The 24997-nt window shown below is 46.1% G+C and overlaps 2 protein-coding genes and 3 non-coding genes across 5 annotated transcripts; all 5 read left to right on the forward strand.

Moving 5' to 3' along the window:
- The first annotated feature begins 605 nt into the window (after positions 1 to 605).
- Positions 606 to 678, forward strand: Trnak-cuu. The gene has a single exon. It is a non-coding gene; the product is annotated as a tRNA-Lys (tRNA).
- Positions 679 to 3049: 2371 nt separating this feature from the next.
- Positions 3050 to 3122, forward strand: Trnak-cuu. Its single transcript has one exon. It is a non-coding gene; the product is annotated as a tRNA-Lys (tRNA).
- A 2846-nt stretch (positions 3123 to 5968) lies between these two features.
- Positions 5969 to 6041, forward strand: Trnar-ccu. Its single transcript has one exon. It is a non-coding gene; the product is annotated as a tRNA-Arg (tRNA).
- A 9093-nt stretch (positions 6042 to 15134) lies between these two features.
- On the forward strand, positions 15135 to 16079 carry LOC103744178 (olfactory receptor 1F1-like). The gene has a single exon (XM_008845903.2). It carries the CDS (start codon positions 15141 to 15143, stop codon positions 16077 to 16079), a length of 939 nt encoding a protein of 312 aa, XP_008844125.1. The 5' UTR covers positions 15135 to 15140.
- Positions 16080 to 23295: 7216 nt separating this feature from the next.
- Positions 23296 to 24225, forward strand: LOC103744900 (olfactory receptor 1361-like). Its single transcript, XM_008846749.1, has one exon. It carries the CDS (start codon positions 23296 to 23298, stop codon positions 24223 to 24225), a length of 930 nt encoding a protein of 309 aa, XP_008844971.1.
- The last annotated feature ends 772 nt before the right edge of the window (positions 24226 to 24997 follow it).

Consider the following 24997-nt stretch of genomic DNA (forward strand, 5'->3'; position numbering starts at 1 on the left):
ACTCCGTATGGGTAGACGTTTAATAAGCAACTACTGCGTGCTTGTCTCCTGATCAGCACAGCAGAGACCCCAATGCAGGTAGAGCCATGCTCCTTCAGCGTCAGCCACGTGGACTTTTGCCCCTGCGTCTGGCTGCGTAATGTTTGCGTGGTGCGTGGGTGGAGCGACCTGGCTCTAAGTGTGACTTCGGTTCTGGGGATGCTTAGTTTGTGTGGTTAGAAGGGGAGGGTTAGAGGGAGGGTCCAGCTGTCCAGAGCCGAAGGTGGGATGGGAATGGGAGATGGAGAAGGGAGAGAGCCGTTCAGCCGGGTCCCTCGCTATAACGCAGGTAATGGTTTTTGTCCCCGCGGAGAGCATGCGAGGGCCTGCTGAATTAGTGCTGCGCTTCCCGGTCCTCAGTCCTCAATTCACTCCGGAGCCGCTCGCTTTGATGCCCTGTCTGACGGAAGGTGCAGCTGGGCTGTCGGAGGCGTGTCTCTGCTGGGTGGGGAACACCTTGTTGATCCAGGATGTTTGTCCCTAATCTCATTTATCCTTATCTAGCCTTCAACCACAGGTCACTTTTAGTAATCCGTATATTCAACTTCAGAAGACAGCATTATAGAGCCCGGCTAGCTCAGTCGGTAGAGCATGAGACTCTTAATCTCAGGGTCGTGGGTTCGAGCCCCACGTTGGGCGCTTAGCATTTTTGGGGATCCTGAGCCCAACGTCAATTGAGCCCTCACTAGGTAGGATGTAACTTGGATGAGGGGACTTGGAAGAGGCTCAGGCTCCTTTCCAAGCGGCCTCAGAACGAGCGATTTCTGCGGTCCAGGAGACTTTTGGCCTTCTCGAAGACATTTGATTCAGCCCTGGAGACAGCTGGCAGTGGCATGCTAGGACATCATAAAGTAGAGGACACTGCAGTTGGAATGGCTCTTTGGACTAGTCGGAGAGGGGGAGGGAGGGGGAGGATGAGTGTGTGTGTGTGTGTGTGTGTGTGTGTGTGTGTGTGTGTGTGTGAAGAGACAATTCCATCTTTCCCATGCTGGTTTTCTTCTGTCTTTCTTCCACAGTTAAGGACTCCAGCAATTCCATAGATACTACCAGTGTATCTCCTGCCTCAGGGTCATTGAATTAGGGACTAGAGGTGTGATCTAGACATTCAGGACTCTTACTGGCTAGGATCGGTATCCTTGGCGGTGTTGGAGCCTCAGTTGGGACACCAAAGCAGGCTCTGGTGACCCATACTCAGAGCCCCAGCTCGAACTCAGTTCATTGACCTGCTTCACTCTCAGGACCACCCTTTGCCAGTCAGCTCCAGTTCCAGGTTCTGCTCGCTCCTTCAGCTCCAGTTTTGTGCAGTTTTAGCTCCTGCATTGTTTGTGTGGGATGTACAAGGAGCCAGATTCTGAAGTTCAGCTTTGGCTGGCTCCTTCAGCTCCAGTTTTGTGCAGTTTTAGCTCCTGCATTCGGCTGTGTGATTGTTTGTGTGGGATGTACAAGGAGCCAGATTCTGAAGTTCAGCTTTGGCTCTGGGATGCTTGTTTTGTATGTTTAGAAGGTGGAGTGTAAAGGGAGGCTCGCTGGGCACCCGGGCAAAGATAGGCGAGAGAACCCACCGGAAGGATGGAGACTGGGGGCCAGGGTGAGAAGGTGTCAGCCCGCGTCCCTCATGGTTTGGGCCCAAGGAGGGCCTTGCATGGGCCTGTGGGGTCTGGGCTGGGCCTCCCGAACTCTGGGTTCACGTGGTGCCCCAAATCTTAGCGCCCTGAGCCTGAGAGGAGGTGCAGCCCGGGCATCCGAAGTGACTGTCTTTGGAGTAGGAGACTCCGTGTTGGTCTAAGAAGTTTGTCCCTAAGTTTGGAAATGGGTTTATTACTTTACTTTGTTTCCAGTACCTTCAGACCAACGCTAGTAATTTTCCCACCTAGATGCCTTGCTAGCTCAGTCAGCAGAGCATGAGACTTTTAATCTCAGGGTCGTGGATTCAAGCTCCACATTGGGCGGTCCTCTATTTTGGTTCTGAGATACTAAGGCCACATTTATTGATTGATCAGCCAGTGGGCGGCACATGTGAAGTGACATAGTTTTCCTGCTAAAGGCTTCGAAATGGAAGAGCCTCAATGCGGGCCGGAGAGGCAACTATCAGCAGGCTGTGCTATGAGAGCGGAAGTGAAGACGGTGGGATGTACTGAGGGGGCCAGGGGTCGATCTTGACTGTGCTCTTTCGGGGAGGTGGACTTGAATTTACCGGATGAAATCCGGCTTGAGCTGGTGGATCTCACCCGGCCCCTAGGAAGCTTGGACAACGATAAAGTGGAGCCACTTCAGGTTGCAGGTTGATGGAGGGCTGTGAATCTCATTGAGAGAACTCTGGATTCAAATCCCGGATGAGCCTGACTTTTTTCCCTCTAAAACATCGTATTCTGTTTGTTGGTTTGTTTCACCTCCAGCCCCGGGGACCTTAGAGGAACACGTCCCTCCTCCCCTCCAATCTGTCATTGTCCAGGTAGACCAAAAGTCACCTCTCCTGTCTAGGTTGAATTTTGGGGAAGCTGGGCTGGGAAAAGCGGAGAGGCCATCGTCCGGGCAGGTATTTAAACGGCTCCTGCCAATGCCTATCTCCTGATGGGTAGTAGCAGTGGCTCAGAGCCCATACAGGTGCGGTCCTAGGTTTGGCTGCGTTCTGGGCGGTGCTCGCTCTGGGAAGCTTGCTTTGTGCAGTTAGGTGGTGCGGACTGGAGGTGCCACCTGGAGGCAAAAGTGGGACCCCGGGATGCGGGTGGGAGTGGAACAGAGAGGCCGACCGCCCACGTCGCTAACAAGTAGGTAATAGTTTCGGCTGAGGGAGGGCTCCGGCTCCGGGCTTCACCTCCGCGTTGTAGTCGCTTGCGTCCCTGGGGGAAGATGCAGTCAGGGCGTAGGGTGCGCTGTTTCGTCGGTGGACTTCGTGTTGCCCCAGAAAGTATATCTTTTGCCACTGATAAAAATTCACTACCTCGTCTAGTTTCTAGCATCCCCAGTCTACCCTCATTAGTATGTACAACCAGAAGCGCACTTACGGAGCGCCTGGGCAGCTCAGTCGGTAGAGTCTGAGACTCTTAATCTCAGGGTCGTGGGTTCAAGCCCCGCGTTGGGCGGTCTTATTACGTTTTTGGTTATGGACCTTAATAAAGCCCTGAGATTAAAACGGCATTATCAAGCTCCACCTGGAGCCCGACAGCGATGTGTTTCAGAAGTCTTCCTCTTTTGAAGTATTCTTAATCCCAATATCCTCTGTATCTCTTACCTCAGGATCTCTGTAATTCTCCAAACAGGGATCATCTCCCAGACTTTCGGCCTACGGTGGGAAGCAGTGAGCAGTCTGAGTTGACTGACAAGCTGCTCTGGTCTGCAGGAGGGGGCTGGATGTACACTGGATTGGGGGTGGGGGTGGAGTGTGTGTATGTCACAGAGTCTGCTCTCTACTTTTTACCTGCGATGGGACAGGGTGCAGAGCAACTTCCTGCCCTTAAATGTACTCTTTCCAGGTGGATGTGAAGTTCAATTCTGTTTTCCAGGTGTGCTCAGAAAATCCTATTCCGGGGCTCCACCACCATCACTGAGAGGAGCAGATCACATGCTGTGTGTGGCTCATTGGTCTAGGGAGTATGAATCTTGCTTGGGGTGTGAGAGGTCCTGGGTTCGAATCCTGAGCAAGCCCTTCTCTTTTCTTTAGGAGTTTTGTAATTCTGACCAAAAGGCTATACCAGCCAATACTACCACTTAAACCATACAGGAATTACCACAAAGCTATACTTGTAATTCTGACCACAAGGCTCAGAATTCAAGGTTATCCTAGGATACACAGCAGCTGTGACAAACAAAAAGAGAAAAAGTCTTTAAAGTGTTTAGTGTCTCTTTTCTGTTTTGTTTTCAGTTTGAAACAGGCTGGTTCTGAACTCAGTATATAGCCAAAGATGACTTTGAATTTCTGTTCTTCCTGTCTCAGCTTCCCAAGTGCTGGAATTTCACACAACTATGCCCAGTTTACCTGGTGTTTGGGATGGAACCAAGGCTGCCAGGGCAAGCAGTCTACCAACAGAGCTACATCATCAGTCCATAACTCAAATTTACAATCAATAGGAATGGCTGGGATTATTCAGACTAACTCACTGAAACAGTGGGAAATGCTGTATATTAAAAAAACAAAAGCAAACAAAATACAAAACCTTGATAGTCCAATATTAGGATGGCCAGGGCAGTAGAATCGTGAGTTTGAGGACAGCTGAGCTAAATAACACTCTTATGCTCCACCTCCACCCCCCCAACCCCCCAATCTGCAACCAACTACACAAAAGAGCTTTCAGGACAGTAAAGGACTTTCTAGCCAAGTTTAAATGGACATGGGAGCCCTGAAAGGGTACATGGAGCCTCAGAGTTGTAGTTACTTGGAAGGCACTTGCCAATCCTTCTAAAGGTGACCCTGGGAATGGAAGGTGAGCTGGAGCAGAGCAGGTGACTGGTAGCCCCTTGAATCTGTGGTGGACAGATGAGCATACACAGAAACACTCTCTCCCTACCACCCCAACATGGCTGGCTGCTGTTTCTGGAAAGTATTTAGCCTGAGGGAAGAGATGTTTCTAAGATGACCCTTGGATGCCTTTCTAGAGTTTATGAAGAACAAATGACATCTGAGCTTTTTATCACTGCACTGGTCCAAACTCTCCAAGCAGTGAGTTCTAGGAAAAAACCCTAATGGTAGAGCCCTTGTTTAGCATATCTGAGTCCCTGGTGATATGCCTAGCATCCCACAAGAAGCAAGCAAGCAAGCTCTTCACATCAGGGTCAGAGATGCTCAAGCTGCTAGAGGTGAAGCTAACAAATGCGCAAGAACCATGTGCAAATCTATTCAGACATTCGAAAATATAGCTTAATCAAGTGGCCCTTCACACTGGTGCAGGTTAGTCTGCTGAGGATGGATTTGCTGATGTGTGCCTCCGGACTAGTACCAGAGGCTGTGAAACATTTTTGCCAAAAAATATCTAATATGATTTTTGTGATTAGAGAACTAGAAGTTGGATACGGTAGGACATCTGGTAATTCCAGCACTTGGGAGGTGGATGCAGGAGGATCTGAAGTCCTCAAGGTCTTCATCAGCTGTATATAATCAGTTTGAGGCAGCCTGAGCTACTCCAGACCTTTCTCAAACCAAAATGCAAACAAACAAAAAAAGAAAAGCAAGTAGAGAAATCCAAGTTATGGGACATTCTAAAGGACATCTGGTCTGCTAATAAATTACAGCTTCCCAGTAGCTCTTAAGGGCAGATTTGGTTCCAGCTCAGGGACCTCTAAAGAGCCGTTTGATATGTATCCCCTCCCGGGGTTCGCTTACCGCCTAGCACCTTCCAGTGTTCTAGGTCGCAGACAGGAGAAAGAAATCGCTCTCAGAACTAGCTAGGACTCAGGTTTGCCCGTCTGAGTCGAAGATTCCTTTTTCTTCTGCCTTCTACTAAAATGCAAAGGATTTTAAAGTAGAATCAAGAGCCAGCAGCCCGCCTCTGCAGAATTCCCTTTATCGATGAACCTTCACCACCCAACTCTGGTGGTTTCAAACCGCCAGGCTAATTCCACTGCCAGGATGGATGGGGAGGACCACCCCCCGAGGGTCCCTTTATGGCATTTTGAAGATCCAGGGCTCCACTGACCGAGCAAGCCAGGGACTCCAACGTTGGCCGAATCCTCATTGGAAGGTTTGTATTCTGGAGCCTGAGAGCCCTGAGTCCCTGTAAAGTTGCTGGCTGAGACCGCAGGAGTCTGAATGAGTCCTGGGAGAGGAGTGCTCGGCGGTGAGCCAGCGGGCAGGGACTGGAGCGCTGCAGCTACTCCATCATGATTTCTTGAGAAAAGCAATTACTGCTCCTTCAACAATTCCTGAACAGCTTTCTAGCCACCCCAGTGACGAATTGCTACTTTTAGTATTTTTCTATCGATAGGGTGGTCACCTGCCCCAGTGGCCTAATGGATAAGGCACTGGCCTCCTAAGCCAGGGATTGTGGGTTCGAGTCCCACCTGGGGTAGCTGTAGTAGATTTATCACACCTGGTTGTACGATGGCATTTTGAATTGCAAAACTAGTTACATCACAGAAATGGAACTGGAGGACTAAGATGACTGGGAACGAACATACAAGCTAGGGAAGGAAATGAACTTGAACCAGAAACTAATACGGCAAACATAAAGGCAAAACGTTAGTGGTTAGTATTTTGGTGAGTAATCTCCGTATACATACATCTTTGATTCTGGTTCTGTCCTGGTGAGCTCATTCCATAATAATAAAAGCATTCAGAAATCCCACCCTAATGTGGCTGCTGGCTATTCCTAGAAAGTTTATAGTTTGCATGTGTCAAGATGTTTTTTGTATCAGTTTGACTTAAAGAGGGGAGGGAATGATCATCAAAAGGGGAAGAACTAATACGTTTGTGGTTTTTTTTTTTTTTTTTTTTTTTTTTTGGTGGTGGTGTCCTTCCGGTACCAGCTGGCTGAGATGAACAGCACCTGAAAGGGGGAGTGAGGATGAAAGAAAAACGAGACAGAGAAAAGATACTTGGGAGGACTGTCAGTAGAGACTGCAGCCCCGGTTTATTTTAGCTCCGCCTTCTTACACAGCAGAACATCAGAGCTAGCCACCATTTGCTTAACTCAATTAGCTTCAACAGCTCTTTTTATCTGAGGGTCAAGGCGCAGTCAAATGCTTGTTGTGAATTCCACCATTTAACCATCTTCCCTAAATTATCAACACATTCCTCCTGACTTGGCAGAACAATTCGGTACTTGTGTACAAAACACACAAACTCTTGAGTCAAGATGAAAGATCATAAAGTAAACAAGCAAGCCTGCCACAGCTCAATGTACATAATGGCTGTGCTTATACTAACAGCTCCCAACAGTGTCCCCCTATGTAGCCCAGGTTGGCCTTGAACTCTCCTTCAGCTTCAGCCTCCTGGGCACTGGGATTAAAGGTGTGACCCATATCACAGCTTCGTTTTGTTTTATTAATGTTGTCCAGCCTCACCAAGGAAAATTTAATCTATCTTGGTTGTCTTGGAAGATATGCTATGGGAAAGATGGAGCACTGGCACCCAGTTGTTATCAGTGTGAAAGGCTTTTACTACTCAGGGCCAGAGGAGGGAGACAGAGACCAAGAGACTGTAGCAGGATGGCATGCAGGCAGGTCAAAGGAAGTAAGAAAATATCAGAAACAGATGCTGCTGACACTGCTCCTCTGACAGAAGACTGTGTAAGGACCAAACGGGCCCTTCCTAGGACTTGACCAGTGTCACGGTTATGGACAATTTTGTGCTTGGATATGTACTTTTGTGACTTTTTGTTTGCTTTTTTTTGTATAGCCCTGGCTGGCCTTGAACTCACAGAGATCCTCCTGACTCTGCCTCCCAAGGGCTGGGATTAAAGGCAACCACCACTACACTTGACTTTCTGTGACGTTTTGCACTTTCTTCCTGGGGTATATTTTGGTGTTGGTCTATGATTTGGGGCCCAGCAAATTGTCATGTGACTGTGAGCACTCTGGCGGCAGAAAGCCCAAAGTCCACTGAACCTGAGGGCAGCTATACTCCAGGTTGCAGAGCGTGCTGTAGTAGCAGACTGCATCATAGGCTAGGCATCGGTGATTTTCTTTTCCTCCTTCTCTCCCTCCTCCCCTCCTTTCTGTCCGTCTTCCTTTCCCTTCCTCTGCATATGAAGAAAGCAGAATGACAATTAGAATAAGGGGGAGAGAATCACCCCTAGTGGAACAGTCACAGGAGTTTGTGTTCAGGCTCAATGACCTGCTAGGTTCAAAGCACAGGGCTCAACCTGGAGGAGGAAAGGAATGGAAGTGACAAGGAACAACATTTTCTGAGCTGGAGAACAATTCTATTCCATTCCGTTCCGTTCCGTTCCATTCCATTTCATTCCAGCAGAATCTCACCATGTAGCTAAAGCTGGGTTTGGTCAATCTCAATCTCCCTGTCTTTCTCCCTCCTCAAACTCAGTATGTAGCTAAGGATGACCTTGAACTCTTGTTCCTACTACTTCTAACTCCCAAGTGCTGGAATTACAAGCCTGTACTACCATATCAAGCTTGCATCAGACTCTCTTAATCCTCCTGCCTTACCCTCTTGCCTCTGTGCTGGGATTATAAGTATGAAGTACCAAGACAAACCTGCCCCCTATGTTTTAAGCCTTTTGTTAACTGCCATATTTCCAGTGCACAAATCAACTTCATAGATTTTTTTAAAACTCCCTTGGCTTCTTCTTGTAGATACAGTTTTTCCTTGTATTCAGTTTGAAGGTCTTCAGTTATTTCCTTTTGTGCCAATGATTTACAGACTTGCCATGGTAAATTCAACAGCAGATATTTCCTGACGAAAAATCCAGGGCTGGAACCTGGAGGAAGTAACTGAAGTAGAGACTATAGAGGAATACTCCTTTCTGACTTGCTCCTCTGGCCTGAACTCAGCCTGCTTTCTTATACAACCCAGGACCGCCTGCCCACCCACTTTGGCAGACTGTGTTAGACTATACTTGGCTTAGTCAGCATCTTCCACTTCTCCTTTTTCTGCCTCTCTTCTCGAGGCCTTACAAGCTAGCTATGTTCTTTTCCAGGTTCTCTTGCAGCTTGTGTGGCTAAGTGATGTGGTTTTCAAAGATCAGTATTTAGAAATCAACATGTGGGTGCTAAGGGTGCTCACTGATATTGGACTATAATTGGCTAGAATATTTTTTTATTTAATAGAAATTTTTTTTGCGACAGTCCACATTTATTTGCGGCTCGCTTTAGTCAAATGCACTTCAAACACAGCAGATGTTAGTATCTGTCAGTTGGATTCATTTCTTGCCAATAGCTATAGGTGGTCCATGAGGAACAGCTTGAGACTCATCTTCAGGCTAAGGCCCCAGCTCCAAGTGAACAAGGAACATGGGACCTCTTACCTCTGGTCCCTCAGGGGTGAAGAACTACTTTAAACATTTAAAAAACTTACTAATGTTTATCAGTGTTTTGTCTGCATGTATATAAGTGCACGTGTACCATGCTCACAGAGGCCAGAAGAGGACATCAGATTCCCTGGAACAGAACTGGACTTCTAGATGGTTGTTAGCCAACATGTGGGTAGTAGGAACTGAACCCAGGTCCTCTGGAAGGGAAGCAAGTGCTCTTAACCACTGAACCATCTCTCCAGACCACTATTCCATTCTCACACTTGTGCTTTATATATTTCCACAGCTTCGCCTCAATGATGTGCTTGTAGATGGCATCTGTGCATTGATCAAAGGCAGGCTTGAAGAAAAAGCCATAGAAAATCTTTGAAAACAGCTTACTTGTGTAACTCTATATGTTAGATTCCTTCTCCAATCCCTTTGCTCAACTGTGCTGATAGAATGAGCCAGAAGATACAGAATCTGGAGTTTTGCTGCTGGGCATTCTGGTGTACACTGTGGGAGCTCTTCTCTTCCTCTGGTTGGTTGGGATGGTGATACCCATCACCAGCTTCTCACCCGGGTGTCCTCGTCAGTTTTCCATCCTGACAGAAAGCACTTGTGATAATCAGCTTATAAAGAGAAAAGGCTTATTTGGAGTCATGGTTTTAGCGATTTCAATACACAGCTGATTGATGATTTGTCATTTGAGGCCTGTGGTGAGACAGAACAACATAATGGCAGTGTGTGGTGGAACAAAAGCATTCACCTCATAATTGGGAAGCAAAAGAGAGAAGAGAGAAGAAGGAGCTGGGGTTCTACTATCCCTTTGGAATGCCCCCAAGGACCTAACTCCCTCCCCTCAGGCCCTGTCTCTCAAAGGTTCTATCATCTCCCAGTGGAACCTTGCTGTGGACTAAGACTTTAGTCCACGGACCTTAGGGGACACTTAAGATCTGTATTAGTTACTTTTCTTATTATTACGACAAAATACCTGACAAAGGAAGATTTATCTTGCCTCATAGTTCCAGGGACAAAGCTATGCTGGCAGGAGCTTGAGCATCTAGTCACAGTGTATCCAGTCAGGAAGAAGAGCAAGAAGAGGGCCTGGAGAGATGGCTCAGCAGTTAACAGCACTGACTATTCTTGCAGAGGACCCAGGATGTGTTCCCAGCACCTACATGGCAGCTGATAACCATCTATAATGCCAGTTCCAGAGGATCCAACACCTTTTTCTGGCTTCTGTGGGCATTGCACGTATGTGGTGTACATCATGCAGGCAAACACTCATACACATAAAATAAAATATAAATAGAAAGATACCACAAATGAAGAACATGGGTGTCCTAGTTTGCTTGCTATCGCTTTGACAAAAGCTAACTTGGGGAGGAATGGGTTTATTGCATCTCACTCTTGCAAGTGATAGTCTGTCACTGAGGGAAGTCATTAAGCAGGGCAGGAAGCTGGAGGCAGTAAGGCCCAGCCTGCTTTCTTATACAACCTAGGATCACTTGCCTAGTGGTGGAACCACCCACAGTGGGCTGGGTCCTCTCCCATCACTCAATAATCAAGAAAATGCCCCATGGACATGACTACAGGCCAGTCCAACAGAGGAAAATCCCCAACTGAGGTTCCCTCTTCCAAGGAGTGTCAAGTGGGCAACTGAAGCTACCCAGCACAACAGGTTATGAATAATTCAAAGTAGATTAGTTAGAGGAATACATGCTCTCTGTATTAGCTACTTTTGTATCCCTGGAAAGAGCATATCTATCAGAAATAACATAAGGGAATACTGTGGTCTGAATGAGAATGCCCCCCATAGACTCCAAGTATTTGGACAGTTTGTCTCCAGTTGGTGGCAATGTTTTGGGAAGTTTTGGGAGGTGTGGTCTTGCTGGAGGAAGTTCTTAAGCCTGCCACATTTCTAGTCTTGCTCTGCTTCCTGTGCCTGCTTGAAGATGTGGTTGGTTGACTTTCTGCTCTGGCCACCTCCTGCCATCATTCCTCCCCCACCATTATGGACTCTCTCCTGGAACCATAAGTCAAATAAATTCTTCGTTCTATAAGTTGCCTTGGTCGTGGTGTTTTATCACAACAACAGAAAGGTATCTAATTCGGAGAGGGAGCGTTTATTTTGGCACATAGTTTCAAGGGTTCAGTTCCTGGTTGCTTGGCTCCACATGCTCAGGAAGAGGGCACTGGTGGAAGTGTGAGACATAAATCTGTGGGGTACTTTTGTATTCAGCCTTAAGTTTTCAAAAGGCATAATTTGAAGAATTCAAGTGATACTTCTGACTCGGGATATTTGGTGATATTAATCCAAGAGCGTGAGCTTTACAATGTATAAGAGAAAAAATTTTTTTTGGTCTTTTTGAGACAGGGTCTCCCTGTAGCCCCAGCTGGCTTGGAACTCACTACATAGACCAGGCTGGTCTTGAACTCACAGAAATCCCCCTGTCTCTGTCTCCTGAGTATTGGGATTAAAGATGTTTGCCACCATGCCTGGCTTAATAGCAAATGCTTTATGATTACCTTTCCACAAGATCTTTCCTTCAAAGTAACTAGAGAGGAAAAGGTTTTCTTAAGTGGAAGTGATTTCCCTTCTTGCTTTTTTTTTTTTTTGTCTTTTTGAAGCAGGGTCTCCCTGTAGCTCCAGCTGTCCTGGAGCTCACTATGTAGACCAGGCTGGCCTTGAACTCACAGAGATCCTCCTGCCTCTGCCTCCCAAGTGCTGGGACTAGAGGTGTGCGCCACCATGCCCGGTTTGCTTTTTTTTTTTTTTTTTTAAAGATTTTTAAAAAATTATGTGTATGTGTATGGGTTTGTGCATGGGAGTGCAGTACATGTAGAGGCCAAAAGAGGATGTTGGACTCCCTAGAGCTGGAGTTATAGGCATTTGTGAGCCATCCAATGTGGGTATTGGGAACTGAACTTGGGTTCTCTGCAAGAGCAAGTGCTGATCCATCTCTCCAGTTTCCTTGTTTATTTTAAGACAGGGTCTCATATAGCCCAGGTTACTCCCAAACTCACCGTGTAACTGAAGCTGGCTTTGAATGCCTGATTCTCCTGCCTTTACCTCCCAAGTGCTGGGATTACAGGAATGTGCCACCATACTTAAGAGAGGGAAATTCTTGAAGAGGGTTACCTATGAGATTCAAGAATTCTCTTACTCACTAGAAACCATGTTCTATCAGTTTGTAAATAAACTCAGCAATGGCTTCCCTTCTCATTCACTCTAAAATTAAATTACAGAAAACTTGTCCCATGGTCTCTTATAAAAAGAACAGTTGACATATGAAGGCAAATGTGTGGCACTATCTCCAGATATTTCCCCAGGGTACTGATGACTGAGCAGACCCAAGGATGCCGGTATGATTGATTCACAACCGCTGCCTGGTAGACAAGGCTCCGGCCCAAGGCACTGATGAGGTCAGGAGCCAGGAAATGTTTAATGTCAGTTGTATAATTTAGCCACACATCACAATTCTACAGGGTGAATATTATTTCCTCTCTCAACAGAGTGTGAAATTTTGTGATTTAGAGGCGGTCCTTCCCAAGTCATACAACTGAAATTGCAGATTGGGAACTTTGTATAGCTCTGTGAAACTCTGAAGGTTATTCACTCTCTCTTTCTTTTTAAACTTTTAAATTAAATAATTTAATTTAATTTATTGTGTGTATACACACCATGGTACAAGTGTGGAGGTCAGAGAATACCCTGTAGGAGTCAATTCTCTCCTTCCACCATGTAGGTCCTGGGGATTGAACTCAGGTCAGCAGGCTTAGCAGGAAGCACCTTTATACACTGAGCCACCTCACCAGCCCCTAAAGGTTATTCTCTTAATTCTTATACGGCTTCACATACATTTCCCAACAAAGACACCATCCCAGGCATTGATGGGTAGAGGATAAAGTACTGGATTTTGAGTTTTTCTCTAGCAGTAGGGACTGCCAGTAGTTACCCTCAAGATTGTATCATTTTTGATGCTTTAACAGATCCTTATTATCAGTGTTGGACCTCAAAGATCCCAAAGAAGAGAAAGGACTAATTGCTCTCAGTTTGACTAATGAGGCTCTCAGAGACTATGGCCCTAGTGGCCATGGAGGTTCCTCTGAGCTTGTGACTCTCCCAAATGTCCTTTTGGTTCTCGGGGCTGAGTTCGTGCTCCAGAGCCTCCTGCATACAGACACAGTCTGACATCTCCAATGACAAGTCCTTCTCCCTCAGCCCACCAGGCCAGATTTGAAAAATTGAAGCAAACCCAGGACTTCTGGTGACAGTGAGGATTGCCATCTGCTCTAGGTCAGAATCAGGTCAGTGGGGATTTCATCAATAACTGCTTATCAGGAATTAAGCCTCCTAGGAATGCCCCTCAGTATCTTTTAAGTGGGGTCATAGAAACAGTCCTGAGGCTACTGTCCATTCTTCACAATCACCCATTGTGCCTGGTGGTGGTCTTGTCAGGTTCTGAGACCCTGAGTGTATGGAACACAGATTGGCTAATACCGTCCATACCTCTGTATACCTTCCTCTTTAATTTTACCAGTTCAGTTCAGTGCACATGGCCAGAAAGCCTTGCCTCAGATCTCTGGAAGGCAACAGTATGATATCACTTTGGGAGCAGTTATTGATGAAGCCGATTTGGCCCTCAGAGGAAACAGGTCAGGAGTGTGTGACCGGTCCAGCTTAGAGATGATGGAGGGCAGATGTTTCCTCCAAAGCAGCGTCACTAATGATACTGATGACCTCAAGTGGGCATTAAATGTTTATTACATGACTACATGTTAGCATCTAAGGTACCCACTCGTGTATGTGTGTATGTGTTTGTGTCTTTGTGTATTTTGTGGTTTTGTATTGTTTTGTTAACATAGCTTACTTGTACAAACTAACAGTTTCATCATGGCATTTTCAGACAAGTGTAAAATGAACTCAATCTCATACAAGCCACTTCATCTACTGTCTTCCACATTCCCTCTTGTCTCCCTGTTCTTTGAAGTGGGTCCCATTCTAATTTAATATTTTTTATCACACATTTTTCATTTGAGAGGAAATATAGTTTTTTTCTGAGTCTGACATGTTTTACTTACTATGGTGATATTATTTTCCTTCAAATAATCTAATTTTGTTCTTATTTTTTGCTGAATAAAACTTCACGGTGTATATATACACCACAATTTCTTTGTCTATTCATCTATTAATGGGCATCTAGGAACCGTGTGTTGCTCAGGCTGCCCTAAGACTGGCTATGTAGCTGAGGATGACCTTGTGCTCCTGCTCCTCCTGCCTCCACCTTTGAGGTATTGGGAGTCCAGGCATGCACGACCATACTGTCCTGACTCTGTTACATTTCTTATATCTTTTTTTTTTAAATCATACTTTTAAAAGCCCTGAGGTCGGGCCAGGCATGGTACCACAGTTTGTAATCCCAGCACATAGGAGGCATAGGCAGATGGATCTCTTTGAGATTGAGACCAGCCTGGTCTACATAGTAAGTTCCAGGCCAGCTGGGGCTACAGAGAGACTCTGTCTAAAACAAACAAATAAAATAAATAAATAAAAAACATGAGATGGCCAGGCATGGTGGCCCATGTCACAACTTGGGAGGCAGAGTCAGGAGAATTTTAAGTTCAAGGCCACCCTGGACAACACAGAGAAAACCCTGCCTAGGACAAAAAAGGAAGTAATGGTAGCTCATTCAGACAGCAACATGTTTGACCAGAAACCCACTGTTATGATTTCTTCAGTGTTCTTCCAGAGATGCGGCTCACAACTCATAAGCAAGCCATCATTTTGCTAGTAAAGAAATGAAGTCACTTAAGGGAGAAAAATCCTCATGCCTTCTCTAAACTCTATGACCTATTCTCTTGCAATCTAATTGCCCCATCTTTTAAAAACATTTTTATTTATTTTTTATTTTATGTGTATGAGTGTTTTGTCTGCATGTATATAAGTGCACCTGTGAGGTGCAATGCTCAAGGAGACCAGAAGAGGGCGTCAGATCCCCCTGGAACTGGAGTTATAGATGGTTGTTAGTTACCATGGGAGTGCTAAGAACTGAACTTTGCCCATTGCAAGAGCAGCCAGTGCTCATAACTGCTGAGCTGTCATCTCTTTGGCACCTTAATTGCCCTATGGTTAACATCATTCCCATGTTTTAGAACTTGATCATCTGTCTGCCTCTGGCCCAGGTTCATAGACCAATGAGAGGCAACAACCAGTCGAGCATCTCTGAGTTCTTCCTCCTGGGACTCTCCACACAGCCCCAGCAGCAGCAGCCCCTCTTCCTGCTCTTCCTCATCATGTACCTGGCCACCGTCCTGGGAAACCTGCTCATCATCCTGGCCATCAGCACTGACTCCCGCCTGCACACCCCCATGTACTTCTTCCTCTGCAACCTGTCCTTTGTGGATGTCTGCTTCTCCTCCACCACTGTCCCCAAGGTGCTGGTCAACCACATACTAAGGAGTCAGGCCATCTCCTTCTCTGGGTGTCTTACACAGATGTACTTTGTTTTCATGTTTGTGGACATGGACAATTTCCTCCTGGCTGTGATGGCCTATGACCGCTTTGTGGCCATATGCCATCCCTTACACTACACAACAAAGATGACTCACCAACTCTGTGCCCTGCTGGTGGCTGGATCCTGGGTCATTGCCAACCTGAATGTCCTATTACACACTCTGCTGATGGCTCAACTCTCATTCTGTGCAGACAATGTCATCCCCCACTTCTTCTGTGATGTGACCCCCCTCCTGAAACTCTCCTGCTCAGACACACACCTCAATGAGGTGGTGATTCTTTCTGAGGGGTCCCTGATCATGATCACCCCATTTGTCTGCATCCTGATCTCCTATATCCACATCATCTGTGCTGTGCTGAGAGTCCCATCCCCAAGGGGAAGATGGAAAGCTTTCTCCACCTGTGGCTCCCACCTGGCTGTGGTCTGCCTCTTCTATGGCACCATCATCGCTGTGTATTTCAATCCTTCTTCTTCACACTCTGCTGAGAAGGACACAGCAGCCACTGTGCTGTACAGAGTGGTGACCCCCAAGCTGAATCCTTTTGTCTACAGTCTGAGGAGCAGGAACTTAAAAAGGGTTCAATGCAAAGTTTTCCACAGAAAATCATTTTCTTTCTGAAGACAGCAGATATGTTGATTCTTACTCGCAAGTCATACTTTTCTCTGAGTACTGTGCAGCAAGTGCTGCATTACAGTCTGGAAACCAGCATGGGACACCTGTGACTTAGACACTTAGTAGACAGTGGTTGCTCTTGTATTTGTGGACTCCTAGTCATTGGGCATCCTGGTCAACTAAGCACTGCACGTGCTAGGTAGGCGTCCTACTACTGAGCTGCATTCTGCAAAAAAGGCTGTTGCTCTTTGTCTCTGTGTGCATGCATGTAAGAACATCATGTGTGTGAATGGAGGCCAGAGGTCAGAGTACCATTTCTTGGGAGTTATACATCTTGTTTTTGGACAATACCTTTCATGGGACCTGGGTTTTGCTGATCAATCTAGACTGTTCAGTGATCCCCAGAGATCTACCTGTCTTCATCCCTTCAGTACCAGGCTTATGAATGCATACCACATCCTGTACATGCTGTTTTTTAATGTGAATTATGAGGATGGAACTCAATTCCTCACAGTTGCAAGGCAGGCACTTTATAGACTCAGCTATCTCTTAGCCCCAACTTATTCTTTTTTTTTTTTCTTTTGAGATAGGGTCTCCCTGTAGACCCAGCTGGCCTGGAACCCACTATGTAGACCAGGCTGGCTTTGATCTCACAGAGATCCACCTGCTTCTGCCTCCCAGGTGCTGGGACTAAAGGCATGTGCCATCAGGCCTGGCTCTCCCTTTCTTCTTAACATTTCTTTTTATATTTTTATTTTTACTCAAGTGTGTGTGTGTGTGTGTGTGTGTGTGTGTATACTACTTGGGTGTGTGCCCACAGAGGAAGAGGCATTAGATCCCCAGGAACTGGAATTATAGGTAGTTATGAGCTGCCCAATCTGGATGCTAGGAGCAAAATTTAGGATTTTGGAAGAGCATCAAGTGCTCTTAAACATGAAGCCATCCATTCAGCCCCCATAGTTGTATTGCCTACATGCATGTAAGTGTACTTGTGTCATGCAATGCTCAAGAAGATCAGAAGAGGGTGTCAGATTCCTGGGAACTGGAGTTACAGATGGTTGTTAGGTGCCATGTGGGTGCTGGGATCTGAACCCAGCTCCTCTGGGAGATCAACGAGTGCTCCTAACCTCTGAGTCATCTCTTTAGCCCCAAGTTGTTTTTAGTCTTTTTGAGACAGGGTCTCCCTGAAGCCCCAGCTGGCCTGGAACTCCCTATGTACACCAGGCTGGCCTTGAACTCACAGAGATCTGCCTGCCTCTGCCTCCTGAGTACTGGGACTAAATGCGTGTGCCACTATGCCCAGCTTATTGAAGAAAAATTTCATAATGAAAATTTGGGGTGGAGAGATGGCTCCTCAATTAAGAGTACTGGCTGGGTTCAGTCCCAGCACCCACATGGCAACTAACAACTATCCTTACTCCAGTTTCAGAGGATCTGACTTCCTCTTCTGGCCTCCATGGGCACCAGACACACTCGTGGTTCATTTACATATATGCAAGCAAAATACTCATACACATAAAAATTAAATAAAATCGTAAAAAAACGTGTTTTTGGATGATGATGGTGTCAGTGTGATGTGTGGATATATAGATCAGATATCATCATAAAACATTAGGAGAAGAAGCAAAAGCAGAGACATCACTTAAATTTTGAATCCTGTCACCCCGATTTAAACTTCTATTTTTTTAACTTTAAGAACTGAGGTTATTCTGCATGTGGAATATTTTTGTGTCGACTTATTGTTTTCATATGTGATGAGATCTGACAACAGTAAGAGCAGCTGAGCCCTGCTGACTGGCTGAAATCCCTGGTGATGCTTATATTCTAAGCTGTGTGTGCTGCATCTACCACACCGTCATTATTTTACCAGTACACAGATGAAAACCAAAAGCCTTGGGTGTGCTAAACGCCTAGCTCTGAGCTACATCCCAGCCCACTTTTATCATTGTCCTTTGAAAACATTACTTAGCATTTCCCTCTCCCTCTGTCTGTCTCAGTGGGATTTTGCTATGTAACTCAGGCTGCCCTTAAACTACCAGTTCTCTTTCCTTAGCCCCCTGAGTACTGGGATTACAGGCATGTGCTGTGGCATGGCATTTTGATGTTTGCCTAAATATTTTTTCATGTAGTGTTTGTTCTGTATAGTTGTCAACTTGATACACGTGGGTAGAGGGAACCTCAACTGAGGAATTATCTCCATTGGACTGGCCTGTGGCCATGCCTGTGGAGTATCTTGATTGTTGAGAGATGTGTGAGGGCCCAGCCCACTGTGGGTGGTGCCACCCCTGAAAGATGTTCCTGTAGTATATAAGAAAGCAGGTTGAGCAGGGGCCAGGGGAGCAAGCCAGGAAGCAGCATTCCTCCATGGTCTGTGCTTCAGCTCCTGCCTCTGGATTCCAGCCCTGAGTTCCTATTTTGGTCTCCCTCAGTGATGAACTGTGACCTGGGAGCTGTAAAATAAAACAAACCCTGTCCACCCCAAGTTTTTTGGTCAGTGTTTTTTAATAGCAAAAGAAAGTAACTAGAACAGTGGTCCATACTTGTCAGAGTGTTTAAGACCAGTTCTGCTACACGAGACCCTGCCTCAAATTTTTTTGTAATCTATAATCAGTGTAATCCAGGTCTGTGATTTCTCAGATGCCCTGTTGTCCTGTACCTTGGTTCTTGCAGTAAACTGAGATATAGTCTCAATCATTCACTCTCCTGTAAAGCAATTATACAAAGGTATAATTCTATACCCTTTGTGGCTTCTGGAAGATGGTTATCCTTACTGACCCTTGACCTAGAGTTTGATCACATGTGCTGTTTTACTAGGTGAAAATGAGTGAGGAGAGGCATCAAGGGGCCTGGGCAGTGGGGTGTACCTTCCTGCCTGCAGGCACTCCCCAGGAGAGCACACTCTGTAGGCTAAGACCCAGGAGGAGCCCAAGAAGAATGGGTGTGAACAAGGCAGCTCCTGGTGCCAAGCCCTGGTGACCCACAGTCTGAAGCTCAGTTGACCTGCAGACCAACAAACAGGAGAAGAGAGAAGTTAGTGCTTTTTTAAGTTACAGTGGCTGGGTGGTTCTATGGACTGTTACTCTGGCAAAGCCTGATAGAGTTCGCTTTGTTTAGTTTTGAACCAAGGTCTTGCTATGGAGCTCAGGCTGTCATAGAACTCAGAATTCTCCAGTGGCAGTGTCCTGAGTGCTGGAATTTCAGATGTACACCACCATGCAGCCTCTGACACATTTCTCTTTGAAATGCTCAGATCCAGAATTCTGATGTATATAATATCAGAATTTATATGTTTTGTTGGTTCTGTTTCCCTGGAGAGCTGATGAACCCAGTCTTGGAAGATAATGGATTTGGTAACGAGACCAGGATCATGGAACCAGATTCTGGGTGCCACATCTTGCTTTTCTGAGGCAACTGTCATGGATATCAGTTGCTGCCCCTGGCCTTGCTGTCTCCCCATCCCAGGAATAGTATGTCTGTACAATTTGTTAACCAGAGAGTCACCCATCAGTGAATCAATATTCATTTTTCAAAAGTCTTTCTGGTCAATCTGTGAGTTTAAGTTCTACACAGCAAGTTCCAAGCCAGCTAGGGCTTCATAGTCAGACCCTGTCTCAAACAAGCAAACACAAACAGTCCCAACAATGAAAAGTTTTTCTCCTGGGGCTGGGAAGATGGCACAGTGAATAAGGTGCTTACCATGCATGTGTTTGGATCCTCAGAACACATGTGAAAGTAGGGCGGCTGTGGTGGCCATCTCAATCCTAGCACTCAAGAGACAGTGCCAGGAGATCTCTAGGACAGGCTGGTTAGTTACACTAGCTGGTATTGGTGAACTCTGGGTTCAGCAAGAGACACCGCCTCAATATAAGGTGGAAAGTGATTGAGGAAGACTCAGGACATCAACTTTGGGTCCCCACATGCATAGGCACCCCCACATACATGAACACACGTACATAGAATGCTTCCTGCTAAACTAGGCACAATTTGTTTCTGTGATTTGAAACCATGAATCCTGAGGAAAAGACGGCTGAAAGTATCAATCTTCAGAACATGACGCAAACCTGGACTGGAAAACCAGGAGGGCTTTCTTCAAATAATACTTCCTTTTCCTTCCTCCTCCTCTTCCTCCTGCTATGGAGCCCAGACACGTCTCTGAACTGTAATCTTCCTGCCCGAGTTTCCCCAAAGCTGGAACTTCAGGTGTGCACCACCAAGCCTGGCTCTGTGTTTACCTCTTGAGCCCCTGTCTGCTTCTCAAGTAAGAATAGGGAAAGCAGAAGAGGATTGGAGTATAGCTCGTGACCCTTCCCTTTAGTGATATAGACTGGTAGAGCCTCACTCTACTTCCACAGCAGAGGGCTGTGTGTGTGTGTGTGTGTGTGTGTGTGTGTGTGTGTGTGATGAACATGAATTCCCAGCCCCACCACACTGAGAGTATGTGGTGGAGAGTATGTGGTGCAGAAACCATGAACCTTGTGGGTTGGAAACATATTCTGAAAGGCATCTACTCTAAAGGCCTGGAGCAACATCCTTTAGGTTCAGTTTCCCCTTCATCCCAAATCCATTTTTTTTTTCGGTCTTTTTGAGACGTGGTCTCCCTGTAGCCCTAACTGGCCTGAACTTGCTTTGTAGACCAGTCTGGCCTTGAACTCACAGAGATCTGCCTGCCTCTGCCTCTGAGTGCTGGGATTAAAGGCGTGTGCCACCATGCCTGGCTCAAATCTTTTGTGTACTAGGTCCATCTCGATAATGTTCTCTAGGTATTCCTGCCTGCAGATTGGAGATAATGTGGAATTATTATTAATCACCTCTGAAGACCCCAAGATAGATACAAGAAACAAATATTACACAGAACACACAGGAATACAAAACTGCATTTCCACATCTGTGTGCACAGGCTCAGATCATCAAGGTGATGAGAGTTGACATCACAAGGGATGTCCTCTGTGATCTGTCTGTGGCCAAAGACATGAGGAATTGTTTTCTTCTTGTTTCTAATGAGGCTCTAAGAAAATCTGGTCCCAGTGGCCAAAGAGCTTTTCTAAATGCCTGCTCCACGAATGTCCTACACATACTTCCTCCTCAAAACACCAAGATCCCAAATACCTGCTCCTCACTCAGGACCTGCCAATGTGTCTATGACATCACAGTGTCTGCTAATAGAGAGAAGCACTGACCAATTAGGGCAAGGTGGACAGCAATGGACAGCACTAATGTCCCCAGGTAAGGTTACAGCAACAGAGACACAAACATTTGTTCATTCAGAGTTAAGTTCTTTTATGAACCCCTTTGCAACTTCTTCCAGACACAGGAAATCATAGCAGAAGCTCTGAATCGATTGGTTGTCACTTGAGATAACTCAGTAATAACCAACCATGTCTCTTGTGCCTTTCTGAGCCTCTAAGGATTTGGGTTAAGAGCACTGGCTGTTTTTGCAGAGGACCTGGACTTAGTTCCCAGCACCTACATAGCAACTGACAACCATCAGTCACTCCAGTTCCAGGGGATCTAATTCTCTTATCTGGTCTCTGCAGGCTGCACACATGAAGTGCACTTGCATTTATGCAGGCTAAATACTCATATACATACAATAAAAATAAATCACAAAAGTAAAAAAGAAAAGTCACTTGGCATTCTCTATGTCTCGTTTTGTCTTTGTCTCTGTCTCATTCCCTTCTTCCCTCCTCTCTCTTTCTCTGTCTGTCTGTCTGTCTCTCTCTGTCCTCCTGTCTCAGTCTTCCCAGTGTTGGATTTGAGGTTTACTGCCATGCTCAGCTACATGTGTTTCTTCTTTAGTCCCCCTGTGATTCTCTACTCAGAACTAGACAGGAAGAACAGGGTTAGGTCACACATGTTGGCCGTATCCATAGTGATATGTACCGGCTCTCTCAATCTTTGTTCCAAATACTTGGTCTCACCTGTTGTAGAGGATTTCTCTCTCTCTCTCTCTCTCTCTCTCTCTCTCTCTCTCTCTCTGATATGAACAAGGTTCCCAGTGACTCACTGTACCAATATTATGTGGAATAGGCATTCAATTCCAGGAAAACAGTAAACTGTGATTGGAGAGATGCCCCCAAATATATCTACCATAAAGCCCTGGAATTTGCAATATGGCAGAGAAAACTGCCCTTTGAGCCAGACTCCATGGTATCCTGTTACTACATCTTACTAATGTGACCTTAATATTCCTACCTACAAATTGAAGAGAATATAGCACCATTGATCAGTTCTGAAGATGATCAAATATGTGAAAGCAAAGACTACACAAAACACAGGGGTACTCTTAGGTCTGAAAACACGGATAAAATAACTGAATATTACTATCTGTGACAAAGACACAGATCACCAAGGTCATGAGGGTTGGCATAGATAGCAAGGGATGTGTACTGGGATCTACTCCAATCACTGTGGTCCTATTCCTAATGTCTTTATATTTTGTTTCAAGAGTTGCCCCCAAACTCTGATACTGTTCATTGCCGTCATTGGTCCAAAGGGGCCAAAGATCTAGATGGGGAATTGTTCTCTTCTTGTCACTAATGAGGCTCTAAGGAAACCTGGTCCCAGTGGCCAAAGAGGCTCCTGTAAATGCCTGCTCAGTGATTGTCCGACACATTTTTCCTGTTCAGAAGATGAAGACTGCAAATATTTGTTCTCACCTGCTCAGGACCTGCCCATGTTACCAAGACATCATACTCCTGAGGGAAGCCCTGTCCAGTTAGGTCAAGGTGGACAGCAGTGGACAGCACCAACCTCCCCACGTAAGGTTACAGTAGTGGAGACACAAACATTTGTTTGTTCAAAGGTAAAGTCCTTTTAGGAACTTACTTTGCAACTTCTGAGACAGGAAGAATTGATTTGTTGTCACTTGACATAAACTCAGTACTAACCAACAATTTTTTATGTCTTTCTGAGCCACTAAGGACTTGAATAAATCTGAGGTGAAGGGAAAATTGAGCAACACAAATAGACACAGTTAGATATAGAGACAGTGTGTTTTCATGTTCATTATAAACAACAGGACTTAAGGATTCAAGGAGTAAAAGATTCAAAGACAAGTGTTAGAAAGCAGACATGTACATGGGGTGGGCACATCCTGTGTTAGCAAATCTATTAACTGATTTGTAAGTGCAGTCCTGCCTAGAGCCCCATCACATCCTGACCATCGCCATCTTGGTTTTCAATTCACTGTCTTCTATTCACGTGGGCTCAGACCAGGAGAAAAATGAACCAGTCCCAGGTCTCCGAGTTCCTCCTCCTGGGACTCTCCTGGCAGCCCCAGCAGCAGCAGCCCCTCTTCCTGCTCTTCCTCATCATGTACCTGGCCACCGTCCTGGGAAACCTGCTCATCATCCTGGCCATCGGCACTGACTCCCGCCTGCACACCCCCATGTACTTCTTCCTCTGCAACCTGTCCTTTGTGGATGTCTGCTTCTCCTCCACCACTGTCCCCAAGGTGCTGGTCAACCACATATTCAGGAGTCAGGCCATCTCCTTCTCTGGGTGTCTTACACAGATGTATTTTCTGTTTCAACTTGCTGACATGGACAATTTCCTCCTGGCTGTGATGGCCTATGATAGATTTGTGGCCATATGTCACCCTTTACACTACACAACAAAGATGACCCATCAGCTCTGTAGCCTATTGGTGGCTGGATCATGGGTCATTGCCAGCCTGAATGCTCTCCTGCACACCCTACTCATGGCTCAACTCTCATTCTGCTCAAACAATACCATCCCCCACTTTTTCTGTGATGTGACTCCCCTCCTGAAACTTTCCTGTTCAGACACACACCTCAATGAGATGATGATTCTCACGGAGGGAGCTGTGATTATGGTCACCCCATTTGTCTGCATCCTCGTTTCCTACATCCACATCATTTGTGCTGTCCTGAGAGTCCCATCCCCAAGGGGAAGATGGAAAGCTTTCTCCACCTGTGGCTCCCACCTGGCTGTGGTCTGCCTCTTCTATGGCACCATCATCGCTGTGTATTTCAATCCTTCTTCTTCACACTCTGCTGAGAAGGACACAGCAGCCACTGTGCTGTACACAGTGGTGACCCCCATGCTCAACCCTTTCATCTACAGCCTGAGGAACAGGGACTTGAAAGGGGCTCTCTGGAAAGTGGTCCATAGAAGGACCCTTTCTGTTTAAGGAGAGAATTTGTTCCCAAGGAAACTTCCTTTTCACAGTTCAGCACAATTCAGCAGCTGTTTCATTACAGCCTGGAAATAAACACAGGGCTGTGCTCCCAGCCCTTAGAAGGTGATCCTTTCTAAACTTTTGCTAGAGGACTCTCATTCACTAGGTGCAGGAGTACACTGACCAACTAACGGAACTTGATCCTGTCTCATTTTGTTTGTTTTTGTGGAACTAGAGATGGAACCTAAGCACTGCACGTGCTAGGTAGGCGTCCTACTACTGAGCTGCATTCTGCAAAAAAGGCTGTTGCTCTTTGTCTCTGTGTGCATGCATGTAAGAACATCATGTGTGTGAATGGAGGCCAGAGGTCAGAGTACCATTTCTTGGGAGCTGTACATGTTGTTTTTGAGACAATGTCTTTCATGGGACCTGGGTTTTGCTGATTAGTCTAGTCTGTCCAATGAGCCCCAGGGATCTACCTATCTTCATACCCTCAGTACCAGGCTTACGAATGCACATCACATCCTGTACATGCTGTTTTTTATGTGGATTCTGAGGTTGGAACTCAATTCCTCACATTTTTAAGGCAGGCATTTTATAGACTCAGCTATCTTCCCCAGCCCCAACTTACTCCTTTTTCTTTTTGTCTTTTTGAGACAGGGTCTCCCCGTAGCCCCAGCTGGCCTGGAACTCACTATGTAGACTAGGCTGGCCTCGATCTCCCAGAGATCTACCTGCTTCTGCCACTTGAGTGCAGGGAATAAAGGCATGTGCCATCAGGTCT

The sequence above is a fragment of the Nannospalax galili genome, unplaced genomic scaffold (genome assembly GCF_000622305.1).
Source record: "Nannospalax galili isolate Female #2095 unplaced genomic scaffold, S.galili_v1.0 scaffold471, whole genome shotgun sequence".
NCBI lineage: Eukaryota > Metazoa > Chordata > Mammalia > Rodentia > Spalacidae > Nannospalax > Nannospalax galili.

What these genes read in the sequence shown, in the direction of transcription:
- LOC103744178 (XM_008845903.2), top strand. Translation starts at nt 15,141, where the DNA reads ATGAGAGGCAACAACCAGTCGAGCATCTCTGAGTTCTTCCTCCTGGGA.
- LOC103744900 (XM_008846749.1), top strand. Translation starts at nt 23,296, where the DNA reads ATGAACCAGTCCCAGGTCTCCGAGTTCCTCCTCCTGGGACTCTCCTGG.